The 16,540-nt window shown below is 44.9% G+C and overlaps 1 protein-coding gene across 1 annotated transcript in view; it reads left to right on the forward strand.

The window, feature by feature from the left end:
* ALDH4A1 (aldehyde dehydrogenase 4 family member A1) overlaps window positions 1–14,420 on the forward strand; it is a 53,807-nt gene extending 39,387 nt beyond the window's left edge. The window contains exons 10-15 of the mRNA XM_030186258.1: window positions 2,097–2,293; window positions 2,647–2,694; window positions 2,840–2,992; window positions 8,166–8,287; window positions 10,694–10,812; window positions 13,815–14,420. Of these exons, the coding sequence (XP_030042118.1) occupies window positions 2,097–2,293; window positions 2,647–2,694; window positions 2,840–2,992; window positions 8,166–8,287; window positions 10,694–10,812; window positions 13,815–13,927 (752 nt within the window). The 3' untranslated portion in view covers window positions 13,928–14,420. The remainder of the gene's footprint in view (window positions 1–2,096; window positions 2,294–2,646; window positions 2,695–2,839; window positions 2,993–8,165; window positions 8,288–10,693; window positions 10,813–13,814) is intronic.
* The last annotated feature ends 2,120 nt before the right edge of the window (window positions 14,421–16,540 follow it).

Consider the following 16,540-nt stretch of genomic DNA (forward strand, 5'->3'; position numbering starts at 1 on the left):
GGGGGAGGGGTTCAACCTCCTCTCTGCCTCGTAATAAGCTGCTTTCCATAGAGTACAGAGGTCACCACATAATCTGTAGCCTGCCAAACAGTTCTGGATGTTTGGTACTGTTGTACTTCCTTGAATTCATACGGAGTTTTTGGAAATTGAGTGGTACAGGGGTGGGATGGACGGGATGGGAAGGGGAGGGGAGGGGTGGGGGGGTGTGGGCAGTTTCTAAGCTGTATGGTTCATGCATAGTATCTTATTGTTTGTAAGTTGGCAATATTGTGTATGTTGTGTGTTGTGTTGCTTAACTTTGAGTTATCAATAAAATTACTTTAAACCAAAAAAAAAAAAAAAAGACCGTTGTGGACTGCACGATCACTGCAAAATGTGTCGAGTCTCCATACTTCAATAAACTTCTCTATTATTATACATCTTCTCAATCGTTGGCATCCTTGGTCCTCCTCCCACTTTTATTTTAGATAGTTTTCATAAGTTTCCATAAATGTGTGTGTGTGTGTGTGGGGGGGGGGGTTATGTTGATGCTATCTACTACTACTAATCATTTTTATAGCGCTACTAGAGCTACGCAGTGCTGTACACATTAAATGCAGGTATTTTGTCTGTAGAGGCTCAGAATCTAAGCTTTTGTACCTGGCCAATGGAGGGTTAAGGCCCCTTTTACAAAGTGGCGGTAAGCTCAATGCTCGCTAAAAAGGAAGTACCGCTGGGCTACCACAGCAGCCCGACAGCACTTCCCACCCCCAGTGCGCCACATTTATTTTTGTAGCGCTGGTGTACGCTCGTTGGTAATCGAGCAGAAAAGCAAGACCTACGCTTTACCCGCTGACATGTGCACAGCGCAGGCCCCCCTTTGTCGCAGCTTAGTAAGAGGGGCCCTAAGTGACTTGCTCAAGGTCAGAAGGAGCTGCAGTGAGAATTGAACCCAGGTTCCCAGGATCAAAGTCCACTTGAAGTCATAATTTAGGAGTATACCAAGCACTACTCACACCTATATGCCTAGTACCCCCATGTTAACTCCCCTCCCCCCCCCAAAAAAAATGTCAGGTTTGGCTACACCCCTGAAGTAAAGTAAAAGAGTTGGACTGTTTATGGTTCTTTTGTGTCCATTACGAGTAACATTTGGGAGGGAGGGGGGATTGAAGGGAAGGAGGGGATATTGGAGGGTGGTTGCTGTGATCTTTACTGAAATCTTGTTACTGCACTTGTCTTTGTAGATGGCAGTTCAATAAAGATGATTTTTTGAGAAATATTTAAAGGCAGTTTATCTGAGTGACAGAAGCGTAGCGAGGGCAGCTGACACCCGGGGTGGTTCGCCGCTGCGCTCCCCCCCGGTGCAGCACAGCGCGCCCCCCCATAGCGCGAACGCACCCCCCCCCCAACGGAGCGCAGTCTTACCAAGGGGGGCAGGCGGGAGGACCGCTGTGCCCCGAGTGCGGTCGCTGGGAGCTGCGTCCTGTCCGTTGGTTCCCCTGCTCTCTCTGCCCCGGAACAGGAAGTAACCTGTTCCAGGGCAGAGAGAGCAGTGAACAAGTGGAGACGACACCCCCCCAGCGGCGTGCAGCCGGGGCGGACCGCCCCCCCTTTCTACGCCACTGCCGAATGAATTACTGGACCTTCTCTATCTTTTTGCTAGTAATAATTAATTAGTTGTTTTTGTTGAGACATGATTTTGATACGTAATTGTTTCATCTGAGTGATAATGTGCATGTGATGTTGATTAAGGATGGTTTTGTATAAGCCGATGTAAGATGAAAAGTTTGTAAGTGACCTGTACAATAGTAATCTGCCTAGAACTGGTAAGTGTCCATTTTAAATTAAATTCCTGGTCCAGTTTTGAACGCTTGAGTACAGTTCTACACAGCTGCTGTAGGATCCTGCAAAACTTTTTCTACGTTGATATTTAGATTGTGTCTTTTGTCAAAAATTTTCATTGTACTATTTCTAAACACATCTCAAGCAGGTGTAAAGGGCAGGGAGGGTGGTCTAACAGAGCGAATCTTGGTTTTGTAAGGCACTTCGCCATTACCAAAATGTTCATTCTACACGTACTAATGAACTGTTTTGTTTTTTGTTTTTTTTTTATGCAGAATGTGGGGGGAAGAACTTCCACTTCGTTCACCGCTCGGCCGACGTGAGCAGCGTGGTGAACGGAACTCTACGCTCGGCCTTTGAGTACGGTGGTCAGAAGTGCTCAGCCTGTTCACGCCTTTATGTCCCAGACTCCCTGTGGCCCCAGATCAAAGAGAAGCTGCTGGAGGAGCAGAAGAAGATGAAAGTGGGAAATGTAAGAGCAGCTTTGGGGGGAATGAAGGGTTTCAGGCAGCAGGAGCCTGATGGGATTAGGTGCTCCAGGAGCCAACTGCTGTGTTCTATTGTACTGAATTTCTTTCCACCAATTTCTCTGCCACAAAATAAAATCACATTGTAGAAAATGCAAGAAGAAGGTTATTGTAAGCAGCAGTTAACCTGCTATATTAATTGAAGAAAGCCAATCTGACTTCTGTCAGCAGGGGATGAGGGAGAGTTTATCAAATCTGCATTTTCTACCCTCTGATCTCTGTCTGGTGCTCAGCACTCTGTGACTGGGTATTAACGAAATGAAACTGCTTCCCGTATTCCTTCTCTGTTTTATTGCAGCCTGCTGAGGACTTTGGGTGTTTTCTCTCTGCTGTTATCGATGCAAAGGTAAGACCTCTCTCTTACATCAAAATCACCCCATCAAAAGACCCGTGGAAATAAATAACTTGCATGTACCCAACCTGGAAATGTGCTGAACTTTAAGACGATAGAAAGCAAAATAATGTGCGTTATTGTCTCTGTTCTTCTTCAGTCCTTCACACGGATTAAGAACTGGATCAAACATGCAGAGTCTTCATCCAGTTTGCGTGTCCTCGCAGGAGGGAAATGCGATGACAGAGTTGGGTATTTTGTTGAACCGTGCATCATAGAGAGCAAAGATCCGCAAGAGGCCATCATGGCGGAGGTAGGAAGCCCCACCGGATGTGTCCTGAATGGATTCGCCTTATGCTACTGGCCTTGAAGAGTTGTGAAAAACTGTCCCAGGTCCATTAGCCAGGGCCACCGAGAGACTGGGCCGGGCCCAGGGCAAGGCCGCTCCCCCTCCACCCCCCCCCCCCCAAGGTCACCGCTCCCCCCCTCTATCCGCTCCCCTCCGTCCACCACCGGGCCGGGCCCCCTGCATTGAAATCACAGCGCCTCTCACCTCCGTGTGAAAGCGCTACAGGCAGCACGGCAGCAGATCGCCTCTCTTCGGCCCTCCTTCCCTCCTTGTGTCCCGCCCTCGCGGAAGTTACGTCAGACGAGGGCAGGACACAGGGAGGGAAGGAGGCCCAAAGGGAGGCGATCTGCTGCCCTGCTGCCTACAGCGCTGTCATGGAGGTGAGAGGCGCTGTGATTTCAATGCAGGAGGCCCAGCCCGGTGGCAGACGGTCAACGACAGAAGGCGGGTGGGAAATTTTGTCCCCCCTGCCCCCCCTCTCAGCGGCTATGCCATTAGCCAGGATTGTTGAGCAGTCAGAGCTGGTGAAGGGCTTGCCTAGTGGCTCAGTAAGATACAGTTGTGAGCTTACAGAGGTTTTCATGGAAGATGGGACATGGGTCAGCTCTTCCTCAGATCTTGCCAGGTACTTGTGACTTGGAGACAGTATGCTAGGCTTGATGGACCTTCGGTCTATCCCAGTATGGCAATACTTATGTACCCCCCCATTGCCGACACCGACCTCCCCCCCCGCCCGCCATTGCCAACACCTCCAACAACTTTGACCCCCCCCCCCCCCCGCTGATGACCCTCTCGACCTCCCGCCTGCCGTCGCCTACCTTTGCTGGTGGGGGACCCCCAACCCCCGCCAGCTGAAGTCTTCCTTGGTTTGGTTTCTGACTGAGTCTGACGTCGTGCAGGACGTCAGACTCACAGAAACAGAACGAAGCCTTGCGATCTGCAGGGCTTCGTTCTGTTTCTGTGAGTCTGACGGATGTCAGACTCAGTCAGAAACCAAACGAAGGAAGAAGACTTTGGCTGGTGCCTGGCGGGGGTGGGGTCCCCCGCCAGCAAAGGTAGCAGGCGGCAGGTTAGCGGCGGGGGGGGGGGGAGGGTGTTGAGAGGGTCGCCGGCAGGGGGGTCCAGGGCCAAATCTACGAGGGCCCAGGCCCCCGTGGCCCCATAGCAGCTTTGACCCTGGTTCGAAAGATTGCATGCAGATGTAGCGCCGTCGCATTTATGAGCTCCAAGGCTGGTTTAAATGTTAGTATGCACATTCTTCATCTGTATGTGCATTAATTAAGGAATGTTATAATCTGTGTGCATAAATGCAGGCTCTGCCCGTGCTACACCCAAACCCTGCCCCTCTGCCCACCCACAATTTAAATACGTTCATCCTACTCAGTGTTTTATATAACATCATTCAAGTTCTTTATTTCTTGATATGCCACCTATCAAAAGGTCATATCTAGGTGGTTTACAGTCCATTTCTAATAGTTAAAATTCAAATTTAAAAAAAAAGGGAAATTTTAAAGTTACATAGTCATTAGAGAGACATAGAGGAAAGAGCTTGCTTCAGTTGGGATTCTGTATCCCAAATCTGTTACCAGTATTACCTGCTTATTTCAGTGTATTCTTCTACATCTTTACTAGTTATTTGAAAAGGTTTTTAAGGCCCATCTTAAATTTAAGATAGGATGCTTCTACGTGCAGATAAAGTGACATCAAATTCCATAACATTGCGTTTACTACACTGAAAATTGTGCTGTGGGTCGTATCAAGCACTATGTGTCGAAATGACGGTATAACCGGAAAGAAATAAGGCCAAACGACAGCCAGCATGGTTAGAAAGTGAGGTGAAGGAAGCTATTAGAATTAAAAGAAAATCCTTCAGAAAATGGAAGCAGGAACAGACTGAAAATAATAACAAACAGCATAAGGAATATCAAGTCAAATGCAAAGCGCTGATAAGGAAGGCTAAGAGGGACTTTGAAAAAAAGATTGCGTTGGAGGCAAAAACACATAGTAAAAACTTTAAGTATATTAAAGCAAGAAGCCGGCAAAAGAATCAATTGGACTGCTAGATGAACAAGGGGGTAAAAGGGGGCACTCAGGGAAGACAAAGCCATAGCAGAGAGATTAAATGAATTCTTTGCCTTGGTCTTCACCGAGGAAGATTTGGGAGAGATACCGGTGTCACAAATGGTATTCAAAGCTGAAGAGTCAGAGAAACTGAATGAAATCTCTGTAAACCTGGAAGATGTAATGAAACAGTTTGACAAATTGAAGAGTAGCAAATCGTCTGGACCGGATGGTATTCATCCCAGAGTACTGATAGAACTGAAAAATTGACTTGCAGAACTATTGTTAGTAATATGTAATTTATCTTTAAAATCAAGCATGGTACCGGAAGATTGGAGGGTGGCCAATGTAACGCCAATTTCTTTAAAAGGTTCCAGAGGTAATCTGGGAACTTATAGACGGATGAGCCTGACATCGGTGCCAGGCAAAATGGTAGAGACTATTATAAAGAACAAAATTACAAAAGTATATTCAAAAGCATGGGTTAATGAGACAAAGCCAACATGGATTTAGTGAAGAGAAATAAATGTGAGCCAGTCGATATTGTGTATCTGGATTGTCAAAGAGCATTTGACAAAGTACCTCATGAAAGACTCCAGAGGAAATTGGAAAGTCATGGGATAGGAGGTAGTGTTCTATTGTGGATTAAAAACTGGTTAAAAGATAGAAAATAGAGAGTAGGGTTAAATGATCAGTATTCTCAACAGAGAACGGTATATAGTGGGGTTCTCCAGGGGCCTGTGCTGGAACCACTGCTTTTTAACATATAAATGATCTAGAGATAGGAGTAACTAGAGAGGTAATTAAATTTGCTGACAACACAAAGTTATTCAAAGTTGTTAAATCGCAAGAGGATTATGAAAAATTATAAGAGGACCTTACGAGACTGGGTGTCTAAATGGCAGATGATGTTTAATGCGAGCAAGTGCAAAGTGATGCATGTAGGAAAGAGGAACCTGAACTATAGTTACGTGATGCAAGGTTCCACTTTAGGAGTCAGCGACCAGGAAAGGGATCTAGGTGTCATCGTTGATGACACGTTGAAACCTTCTGCTCAGTGTGCGGCGACGGCTAAGAAAGCAAATAGAATGTTAGGTATTATTAGGAAAGGAATGGAAAACAAAAATGAGGACATTAAAATGCTTTTGTATCACTCCATGGTGCGACTGCACCTCACATACTGTGTTCAATTCTGGTCACCGCATCTCAAAAAAGATATAGTGAAATTAGAAAAGGTGCAGAGAAGGGAGACAAAAAATGATAGAGGATGGGAAGACTTCCCTATGAGGAAAGGCTGAAGCATCTAGGGCTCTTCAGCTTGGAGAAAAGATGGCTGAGGGGAGATATGATAGAGGTCTATAAAATAATGAGTGGAGTTAAATGGGTAGATGTGAAGCATCTGTTTACTGTTTCCAAAAATACTAGGACTAGGGGGCAAGTGATGAAGCTACAATGTAGTAAATTTAAAACGAATCGGAGAAAATATTTCTTCACTCAGCGTGTAATTAAACTCTGGAATTCGTTGCCAGAGAATGTAGTAAAAGCAGTTAGCTTAGTGGGGTTTAAAAAAGGTTTGGATAGTTTCTTAAAAAAGAAGCCCATAAGCCATTATTGATGGATTTGGGGAAATTCCACTGCTTATTTCTAGGATAAGCAGCATAAAATGTATTGTACTGTTTTGGGATCTTGCCGGGTACTTGTAACCTGGATTGGCCACTGTTGGAAAGAGGATGCTGGGCTTGTTGCACCTTTGGTCTGTCCCAGTACGGCAACACTTATGTTGTTAGGTACTTATTTTGTGGCTGGATTGGAGAGTTCTGGAAGGACTATATATGATATTAGTAACCTAAACAGAAATAATGGTAACCCGGTGTTGTGGATCTTATGTACTAATGTTACAGTTTTATACGGAATTCAAGCAGTGATTGGCAACAAATGTTTCTGTCTAAGGAGGGGAGTAACATGGTCTCCTCTTTGTGCTTCTGAGAGTAGTTTCATGGCTGTATTCTGTATTGGTTGTAATCTTTGAATATCAACCTGACGAAGACCTTGGAATAGAGAATTGCAATAATCAATATGAGTCAAAACAAGAGCATGGATTAATGTACGTATCGTCTTCTGCTCAAAGAAAAGAGCACACTGACCAAATTTTCCTTAATTTACAAAATCATTTTTGCATAAGAGATGAAACATGGAATAAAAAGTCAGTTAATTATCCAGTGTACCGTCTAATATCGTTACCGAGCTAAGCATTTGAACAGGTGTACCCGAGATGATTAGGGAAGTAGGCAAGATGACCTCTCTATTGCCAGGATTGAGTTTTAGTCATTGTTGATAGAGCCGTTCAACTGTCTTAGCGAGTTTCTCATTCATCAATGTAATGAGTTGTGGTGAAACAGATTCCATTGATGCTAATAATTGGATATCAACTACAGAGATAAAAGTAGTGATGTGAAGTGAATTCAATGTATTAAGGTTGCTAATAGTGCCATAAATATGTTAAACAAAAGATTCACCAACATCGATCCCTGAGGAACCCTGTAGGACCTAGTACAGGAGAAGAGATGGAATTATTCCAGAGTTCATGTTTGTCCTATCAGAAAGATAAGAGCAGAACCAAGATAGACTCCAAGAAATATCTATCAAAAGAGTATGATCCAATGAAATTAAGAGACTGCCGCCGAACTTCTTGGCAGCCATTTTGATGGTGGAGATGGCAGGAGCAGGATCAACTGGGGATTGCTCCCTGCCCCAGTTAGGCCATTATACCACCAGGGTTAAAGACAGGTCTGAGGAGGGGCTCATGGATAGTGCAGAGACATCTGTAAGGATATTCAGATGCACTATCCGGATAGTACAGAGGAGGTCTGTAAGGATATTTAGGGATGCTGTCCGGATAGTACAGAGGGGATCTCGAGGATATTCAGAGGACTGTCTGTTTGGATAGTGCCTCTGAATATCCTGGTCAACGGCACTTATCCAAGAGCAGCTGCTTCTATGACCTGTATAATTCTGTTTTTGTGGTCGATAAAGGTTCTTAATTGCATATCCTCTGACCTATCTCTTTATCATGCAGGAAATTTTTGGCCCAGTCTTAACTGTGTACGTCTATCCGGAAAAGGAATACAGAGAAGTCCTCCAACTAGTAGACACAACCTCCCCCTACGGACTGACCGGAGCGGTGTTTGCCCAGGACAGGTATGAGAAGAAACAGTGTCTTTAATCGGCTTTACGTAGCTAAGTAACCTGAAGAAACATTGCAGCTCATAATAGCAAGGAGCAGAATGTTCTGAAATTCCCTCCCCCCTCCATGGTCGGCTGAAGTAAAACACCGGGGTTTGATATTCAGATGGCAGTGCTCAGCATTTTGCTGTCTGCTGCTGGTGGACAGCGTATATTGTTGCCAAGTATATTGTGACCTGGATTGGCCACTGTTGGAAACAGGATGCTGGGCTTGATGGACCTTTGGTCTGTCTCAGTATGGCAACGCTTATGTACTTATGTACTTGGGATTCTGAATGGAATCTTGTTACTCTCTGGGGTTCTACATGGAATGTTGCTACACTTTGAAATTATGCATGGAATCTTGTTATTCTTTAGAATTCTAGAATCTTGCTACTCTTTGGGGTTCTACATGGAATGTTGCTACACAATGAAATTCTGCATGGAATCTTGTTATTCTTTAGAATTCTAGAATCTTGCTACTCTTTGGGGTTCTACATGGAATGTTGCTACTCTTTGGGTTTCTGCCAGGTATTTGTGACCTGGATTGGCCACTGTTGGAAACAGGATGCTGGGCTTGATGGACCTTTGGTCTTTCCCAGTATGGCAATACTTATGTACTTATGTTATTCCCGGATGTCTGGGTTCCGGCATTGAATATCCAGTTTTGTGGAGCCGGATAACGCATAGCTGGTTAAGTTATTGCATCAAGGTAGGACTGACTTTTATGCAGCCTCATTTATTCGGTTAACCTGGCTGGTTAATTGTCGACTTCACCCCTGGAACACCCTCAAAATAGCCGGTTTGCTGTTTGGTGCTCACTGGTTATTTTCAGCAGCTCTAACTGGTTAAGTGAGCTTCAGACAGGTGATTTAACGGTCAGGAGCCGTTTCTGGCCAGTTAAATCGCTTTGAGTATCAATTCGAAGAAAATCAAAAGTAAGAAATATGAGAGTCGATATCCATCAGGGAGTCACTTATCTGCTTAACTCAGCGCATTTTCAGCTGGCTTATCCATTTAACTTGTTGACTTTGAGGGGCATTTTTGATATGACGTCTAAATTCAACTTCGGACGTTTTGCTGAAAAAGTCCAAAAATCAAGTGTTGAACATGGCCATTTTCAAACCTGAAAAAAATCTCTCTTTTTGTTTCGAAAATGACCATTTTTGTCCTTAGTGCATCTTATCCTTTTGGACCATTTTTGGAAAAAATGGGTTTTGAAAATAGCGATCTGGACTTTTTTTTGCAAGAAAAACATCCATTTGCCAGTTTATGCCATGTTCTGGATGTTTTTTTCATTCGAAAACGAGCCCCTTTGTGTCCCTAAACTTAAAGGGCAAGTTTGTTTATGTTAAGACAGTAATTTGTGGGGTTCCACTAAATGAATAACGTTGTTCAGATACAACTGAATCTTGGTTCTATCTGGAGAACTTTGTGCCCAACCTCCCAAAATTCCTTCTCCTAAAATGTACTGTCCAGTTGAATTAGTCCTGGTTATGCCACTGGGAGTTACCGGGTACCACCGATATTCAGGGGCAGTCGATCTGGTTAACTTAGCTGCTTTGTTACTACCTAGGTCAGGCCTTGAGTATCAGTGGCGCCTGGGTAACTGGATTCTGCCCTGGACCACTCTGGCCCTAGAGCTGCAGCAGATAGCAGATGGTCCGCCCTGGGTGCATTCTGCAGGGGGGGGGGAAGGGAGCAGCTGATTGGCTGTCGGCTCCGTCGGTTCTCTGCTTCCTCTGATGTTATTTCCTGTTTTGGGGCACAGAACCGGCGGAGCCAACAGCTGTGCGGCTGCTCCCAGCACCCACAGGAGGTAACGGCAATGCACCCATGGGGGGGAGGGGGTTGGAGGTGATGCGCCGGGGGTGTGTGTGTGTGTAGAGTTGATTTGCCCCAGGTGGCAGCTGACCAAGGAACAGCACTGAGTCTGCCAAGTGTGTGCCACTGAATAACCGGGTTGGACCCAGCCGGCAGGAGTTATCCAAGTAAGGACCATTCATTGCTTCCTTTGGAAATTAACCCCATAACATTTGGCCGGACATTGAGATGCCAAGTCCCTGATTATCAGCATAAATGATTTACGCGTTTAACTTGTGAATCATTTAAAATTTCGACCTAATGGTTTTTAGCGTCAATGTTGGGGAGTTCTGGCAGATGAACCTCAATTTGTCGTCTGCTCCTGTCCTTGGTGACGTAACAAGCAAACGATACAGCTCTGTACCATTAGCTCGACCCTGCTGCTGATACATTCACTGCAGATTTGGACATGTTGCATGAGAGTAGGACACCGTCAGCTGAGTGGGGCACAGTCAGATGTCATTGTGCAGGGCAGGGGAATGAAAGATACCTAATAAGCGAATAACATTTTCTTCTCAGGGAAGTCGTCAGTGAAGCAACTCAAGTCCTGAGAAATGCAGCTGGGAACTTTTACATCAACGATAAGTCGACTGGTGCAGTCGTAGCGCAGCAACCTTTTGGAGGGGCTCGAGCCTCAGGTGAGTCACTGCCTGATTATCAGATTCTTTTAGGGAAGGAGTAGAGAGGTGTGGTAGCCATGCTAGTCCATTTTTAAAGGTAATCAATAGAAATAAAACAAAATAAAACATGGAAAAGAAAATAAGACGATACCTTTTTTATTGGACATAAGTTAATACATTTCTTGATTAGCTTTCGAAGGTTGCCCTTCTTCGTCAGATTGGAAATAAGCAAATGTTGGTAGATGACAATATATATAAGTGAAACAAAGCATTTGAGTGACAGTCTAACAGGATGGGGGTGGACAGGTGAGAGACAGGAAGAGTCGGGTGGAGACAGGAGGGTGACAAAGCAGTACAATTTTATGGTTTATAATGGGCTAGAAAACCCAGATCTTTCTTAAGTCCTGTCTGGTGGGTGTCAAAATATTTAATCATTCTGACTTCAAAGGTCTTACGTTCCTGTATTGTTTTAAAGTTCCCTTTCAGGATTCTTAGGTTTTAGGGAAGGAGGTAAGTGCTCAGTCTTCTGTCTTTTAACAGGCCTGGAAGAACTTGGAGTACATACAACCATTGCGGGAATAGAATCATGCGAAAAAGCTGAATCTTGCTAGAAATCGACAAGAGGCAAACGTGTCCAAGCATCTAACTGATGCTTGGTGTCCGTCAGAAGCTTACCTACATTGATACAATAAAGCTGATGAGGATGTGTGGGCAAGCACATGCCAAGATAGCAGAAGGAGCCCTCCGCCTACTTAAGCGTGAACGAAGGGTCCCTGTCCAGGTGTAACTTTGCATTCCATACAGAGCCTCGGGTTTGTCCAAGTTCAACCGAAAGCTGGAAAAATCCCCGTACTCCCAGAAACTTTCGAGGAAGATGGGAAGTGACCTTCGGGGCTTCTGATGATAAACCAATAGGTTGTCCACAAAGGCTGCTAGTTTGAACTCCCCCAACCTCAAGGAAAACCCCTGATCTCGGGATTACACTGAATCTCCCTGATTAAAGGGTCTAGAGTTAGATCAAAAAGAGCAGGGGATAAAGGGCAACCCTGCCTCTTGCAATGGTAAAAGTTGCTGACAAACAACCATTCGCTCAAACCTGAGCCTGAGGTTCGTGATATAACACTGAAATGGCATGCACAGAAAAACCCCAAATCCCATACACTGCAAGCATCCTGAAAAGAAAATCCCAGACCACCCGGGTCAAGTGCCTTTTTGGCATCAGGACTGACGAGCAAAGAGGAGAGCTTCGCTTCCTGGGTGTGTTCCAAGGATGCAATGATTTTCCGAACATTTTTAGAAATCATGCAACCTCTAACAAATTCCACCTGAGGCTCTGCTATAAGAGGTGGTAATACATGCACCAACGGATTTGATAAGGTTTTATGAAGGAGGTTGGTCCAAAGTTCAAAAGCGAGATGGGCCAATAAGATTCAGATCTACAAGGATCTATTAAGAGCCAGTGGAAAGGAGCCTTTAACAATATGCTGATTAAAACAGTCCACCAAAAGGGGCACTATGACCTGATCTTTGAGCAGTTTGTAAAATTCTCCCCGATAACCATCAGGCCCAGGGGGTCTTATGCAACAGGCTCTGTCCTATAGCCCATTCCACTTCAACCGCATGAATTGGTCTGTTTAATTTGAACTGATCTGATTCGGAAGTTTGGGGAAGATCCAAACTAGACAAAATAGACTGCACTATTTAGGGGTTCCGAGCCTGACTGAGCTAAAGGGGGGCATAAAAGTTTTGTAATACAGCATTAATCTCGAGGAGTTGTTGGACCTTCTCAAAAGAATTACCATCGGGCGAACCCGCAATTTGGTGGGAAATAACAAGACAAAAAAGGATTTTCCTGTTGTGAATTTTGGAGCATATGGGTGCCATTGATTTGCAGTGTTGTGCCACAAGGAGAGAATTATCATTAAAGATTAAGATCTTATGTCCACCGTAATCCAGTTGGCCGTGGCGTGATATGCCCCATTAGATGCTCCTTGTCAGCCCAGTTCAAAATCTTAGCAATAACTGACCTAGGTCTCAAATCCCACGCATGGGGTAATCCAAGGCGATGAGCCCTCTCACAGGTCATACTAGCCTGGAGGCCTTCCAGGCCAAGATGTTTTGGGAGCCATTTCTCAAATATGGACGGCAGATCTCTGTCCTTAACATCTTCTGGCAGACCAGTCAGACAAACGTTCCGCCGGCTCCTGTTCTCCTGGTCTTCCAGTTGTTCCAGGAGTCAGGAGTTATCCTCCCTCAGCTGCATGATTTAGTCCTCCAGCCTCCCAGTAAGGTCTTCCTGCATCGAGATGCGAGTCTCCACTTCATCTAATTGCCGGGAGTGTGCATCAGATTGTACTTGGATATCCTCTATGCTGTATTAAGTTTTTTTTTTCCAAAGATGCCGATACTAACTTAGAAATCTCTTGGGCAAATTCGCCAGTAAGTGCCATTGTGGGACCATCTACTCTCTGTGCCATCTTGGGAGATGCCAGCTGGATTTTCCACGTGGCTGCCTGGGTGTTTTAAGCAGCATCCACAGCCCCGAGCTAGTAAAGACTCACAAGCTCGTCCGAAGATGCAGGGAGAAGCTGTTCCCCAAAGATATGCAGGTAAAATTGCTCAGGGTTGGGAACCCACAAACAATTAGGTTGGGGAGAACATGAGCTTCTAACACATGTGTCCGCTCAGCTCCACTGGAAGTCCCCTAAAATGCAGTTTATATTATGAAAGTCATTTATGTACTTTTCGTGGAGGTAGGAGTACATTGTGCCACTTGTAAGTACATTCCTGTAGTTATTTATAAGTTTTGATAAGTGTTGTATTGTTTGCTTTTTATGATTGTATGACAGGTTGAATAGGATGGATGGTTGGTCTTGATTGATTGTGCTTTCCAGTTTTAATGGAGTTCTGATTATGTGTTATTTTTATATTTTTGTGTTTTTATTGTAAACCGCTTCAGACACAGTAATGTGGAAGTGGTGTATCAGTTTTAATAAACTGTAAATTTTCTATTTGAACAGGTACAAATGACAAACCTGGTGGGCCACATTACGTCCTTCGCTGGACTTCTCCTCAAGTTATTAAAGAAACTCACATTCCCCTGACCGACTGGAAGTATCCCTACATGCACTGACAAGCTCTGCCTGGAGGATGTAGTGTTACAAGTGTGCCTAGAGGATATAGTGCACTTGGATCCCCTCAAAGTCTGCCTGGAGGATGTAGTGGTACAAACTCTGCCTGGAGGATGAAGTGTTACAAGTGTGTGTGGAGGATGTAGTGTGTGTGCCTAGAGGATATAGTGCACTTGGATCCCCTAGAAGTCTGCCTGGAGGATGTAGTGTTACAAGTGTGTCTGGAGGATGTAGTGTTACAAGTGTGCCTAGAGGATATAGTGCTCTTGGATTCCCTAGAAGTCTGCCTGGAGGATGTAGTGTTACAAGTCTGCCTGGAGGATGTAGTGTTACAAGTGTGCCTAGAGGATATAGTGCTCTTGGATTCCCTAGAAGTCTGCCTGGAGGATGTAGTGTTACAAGTGTGTCTGGAGGATGTAGTGTTACAAGTGTGCCTAGGGGATATAGTGCACTTGGATTCCCTAGACGTCTGCTTGGAAGATGTAGTGTTACAAGTGTGTGTGGAGGATGTAGTGTTACAAGTGTGCCTAGGGCATATAGTGCATGTGGATCCCATACAAGTGCGCCTGGAGGATATAGTACACTTGGATCCCCTACACGTCTGCCTGGAGGATGTAGTGTTACAAGTGTGCCTGGAGGATGTAGTGGTACAAGTGTGGCTAGGGGATATAAATGCACTTGGATCCCATAGAGGTCTGCCTGGAGGATGTAGTGTTACAAGTGTGCCTAGGGGATATAAATGCACTTGGATCCCATAGAAGTCTGCCTGGAGGATGTAGTGGTACAAGTGTTCCTGGGGAATATAGTGCATTTTGATCCCGGTGGAGGAGGTGGTGGAGTCTAGGACTGTTCCAGAATTTAAAAAGGACATGGGATAAGCATGTGGGATTGCTTAGGAACAGCTAGAATTGGGGGTTACAGAGGATGGGCAGACTGAATGGGTCATTTGGCCTTTTTCTGCCGTCATGTTTCTATGTTTCTATGATGCCTGGAAGGAGTAGCCAGGGGATATAATATTACAAACTGTCATGTTTCTGAACAATGCTCATTATCCTACTACTGAATATCTTAATATGTAAGTTAATTTTCAGTCCTAATATTTTAATTTTACAGAATTTATAATTTTGAAAAGACAAATTTGAATGTAGTGCTTTTAAATGAAGTATTTTCTTAATAAAAGGAACTGTATGTCCCTGACAGTGCTCACAGGGTGTTGGCTCGCTGATTCTTCACCTTATTAGATTTTACAGCTTCTGTTTAACTTTGATTGACAATTTTCAGTCATTTAGCCAGATAAAGAGTGGTAGATCTGGGTAAACGTCTGAAAATCACTTTCCCTAAAATTGCTTAGTTGGAACACTGGAAGATCTTCACTGCCTGAACCCAGAACCCAAGGAGAGAATTGAAAAGCAGAGGAACCCGATGGAGATGCAAGCACATGGCACTCTCATCAAAAAGGAGCAAAGTAGAAATAAGGCAGGGACTGGAGCAGGATCGAGGAGTGTGAATGAGAAGCAGGCAGCCAAAGCACAAGACAACACAAGTAGGTCAGACCAAGATGTGGCAAGGAAACCAAACCGTTACTGAGTTTATATAGGAAACCAGACAGGAACAAGATGGCTGGTGACAGGAAAAAGCAGCCATAGTATGAACAGACATGGCCAGCTTGCCTGGTGAAGCCCACTGACATCAACTGGTGGGAGGTTAGTAATTCATCCCCGCCAAAATCTCCCAGGAGCTGAGTTCTGAGCAGCCTAGTAGCAGAACCTTACACAAGTGATCCCTGTGGAGTTTCCCTATGAAACTTTGGGCTATACACACTGCACCGTTACTTTTGGGAGCAGGTGCAAAGCATGTGCGGAGAATTGAAAATTAAGGCATCGATATTCAGCCGGCAGGGACTGCTGCTGGTGTTATTTATATATTTAGATATTTGCTTACACCTTTTCCAGTAGTAGCTCAAGGTGAGTTACATTCAGGTACTCTGGATATTTCTCTGTCCCAGGAGGGCTCACAATCTAAGTTTGTATCTGAGGCAATGGAGGGTTAAGTGACTTGCCCAAGATCACAAGGAGCAGCAGTGGGATTTGAACCGGCCACCTCTGGATTGCAAGACCAGTGCTCTAACCACTAGGCCACTCCTCCGCTTGTTATTCTTTAAGGTTCTACATGGAATGTTGCTATTGTTTGAGATTCTGCATGGAATCTTTATTTATTTAGATTTTGCTCACACCTTTCAGTAGTAGCTCAAGGTGAGTTACATTCAGGTACTCTGGATATTTCTCTGTCCCAGGAGGGCTCACAATCTAAGTTTGTACCTGAGGCAATGGAGGGTTAAGTGACTTGCCCAAGATCACAAGGAGCAGCAGTGGGATTTGAACCCACAGATTTAGTATTGGGCCACATCTGGGCTCCGGCATTGAATTTCTGAGTTTCCGGAGCTGGCAACACCATAGCTGCTTAAGTATGATTTCCTTATCGTCCCTCCAGACCGGCTTAGATGGATAGGTTTTGCACTCTACCAGCTGCTAGGTGGAGACTGAGACCTACAGACTTCTGGTGGAGCTTATAAGCTAGCTGTGCAGTCCCTCCCCCAGTCAGTATTTCTCAGTCTC

The sequence above is a fragment of the Microcaecilia unicolor genome, chromosome 13 (genome assembly GCF_901765095.1).
Source record: "Microcaecilia unicolor chromosome 13, aMicUni1.1, whole genome shotgun sequence".
Lineage (NCBI taxonomy): Eukaryota > Metazoa > Chordata > Amphibia > Gymnophiona > Siphonopidae > Microcaecilia > Microcaecilia unicolor.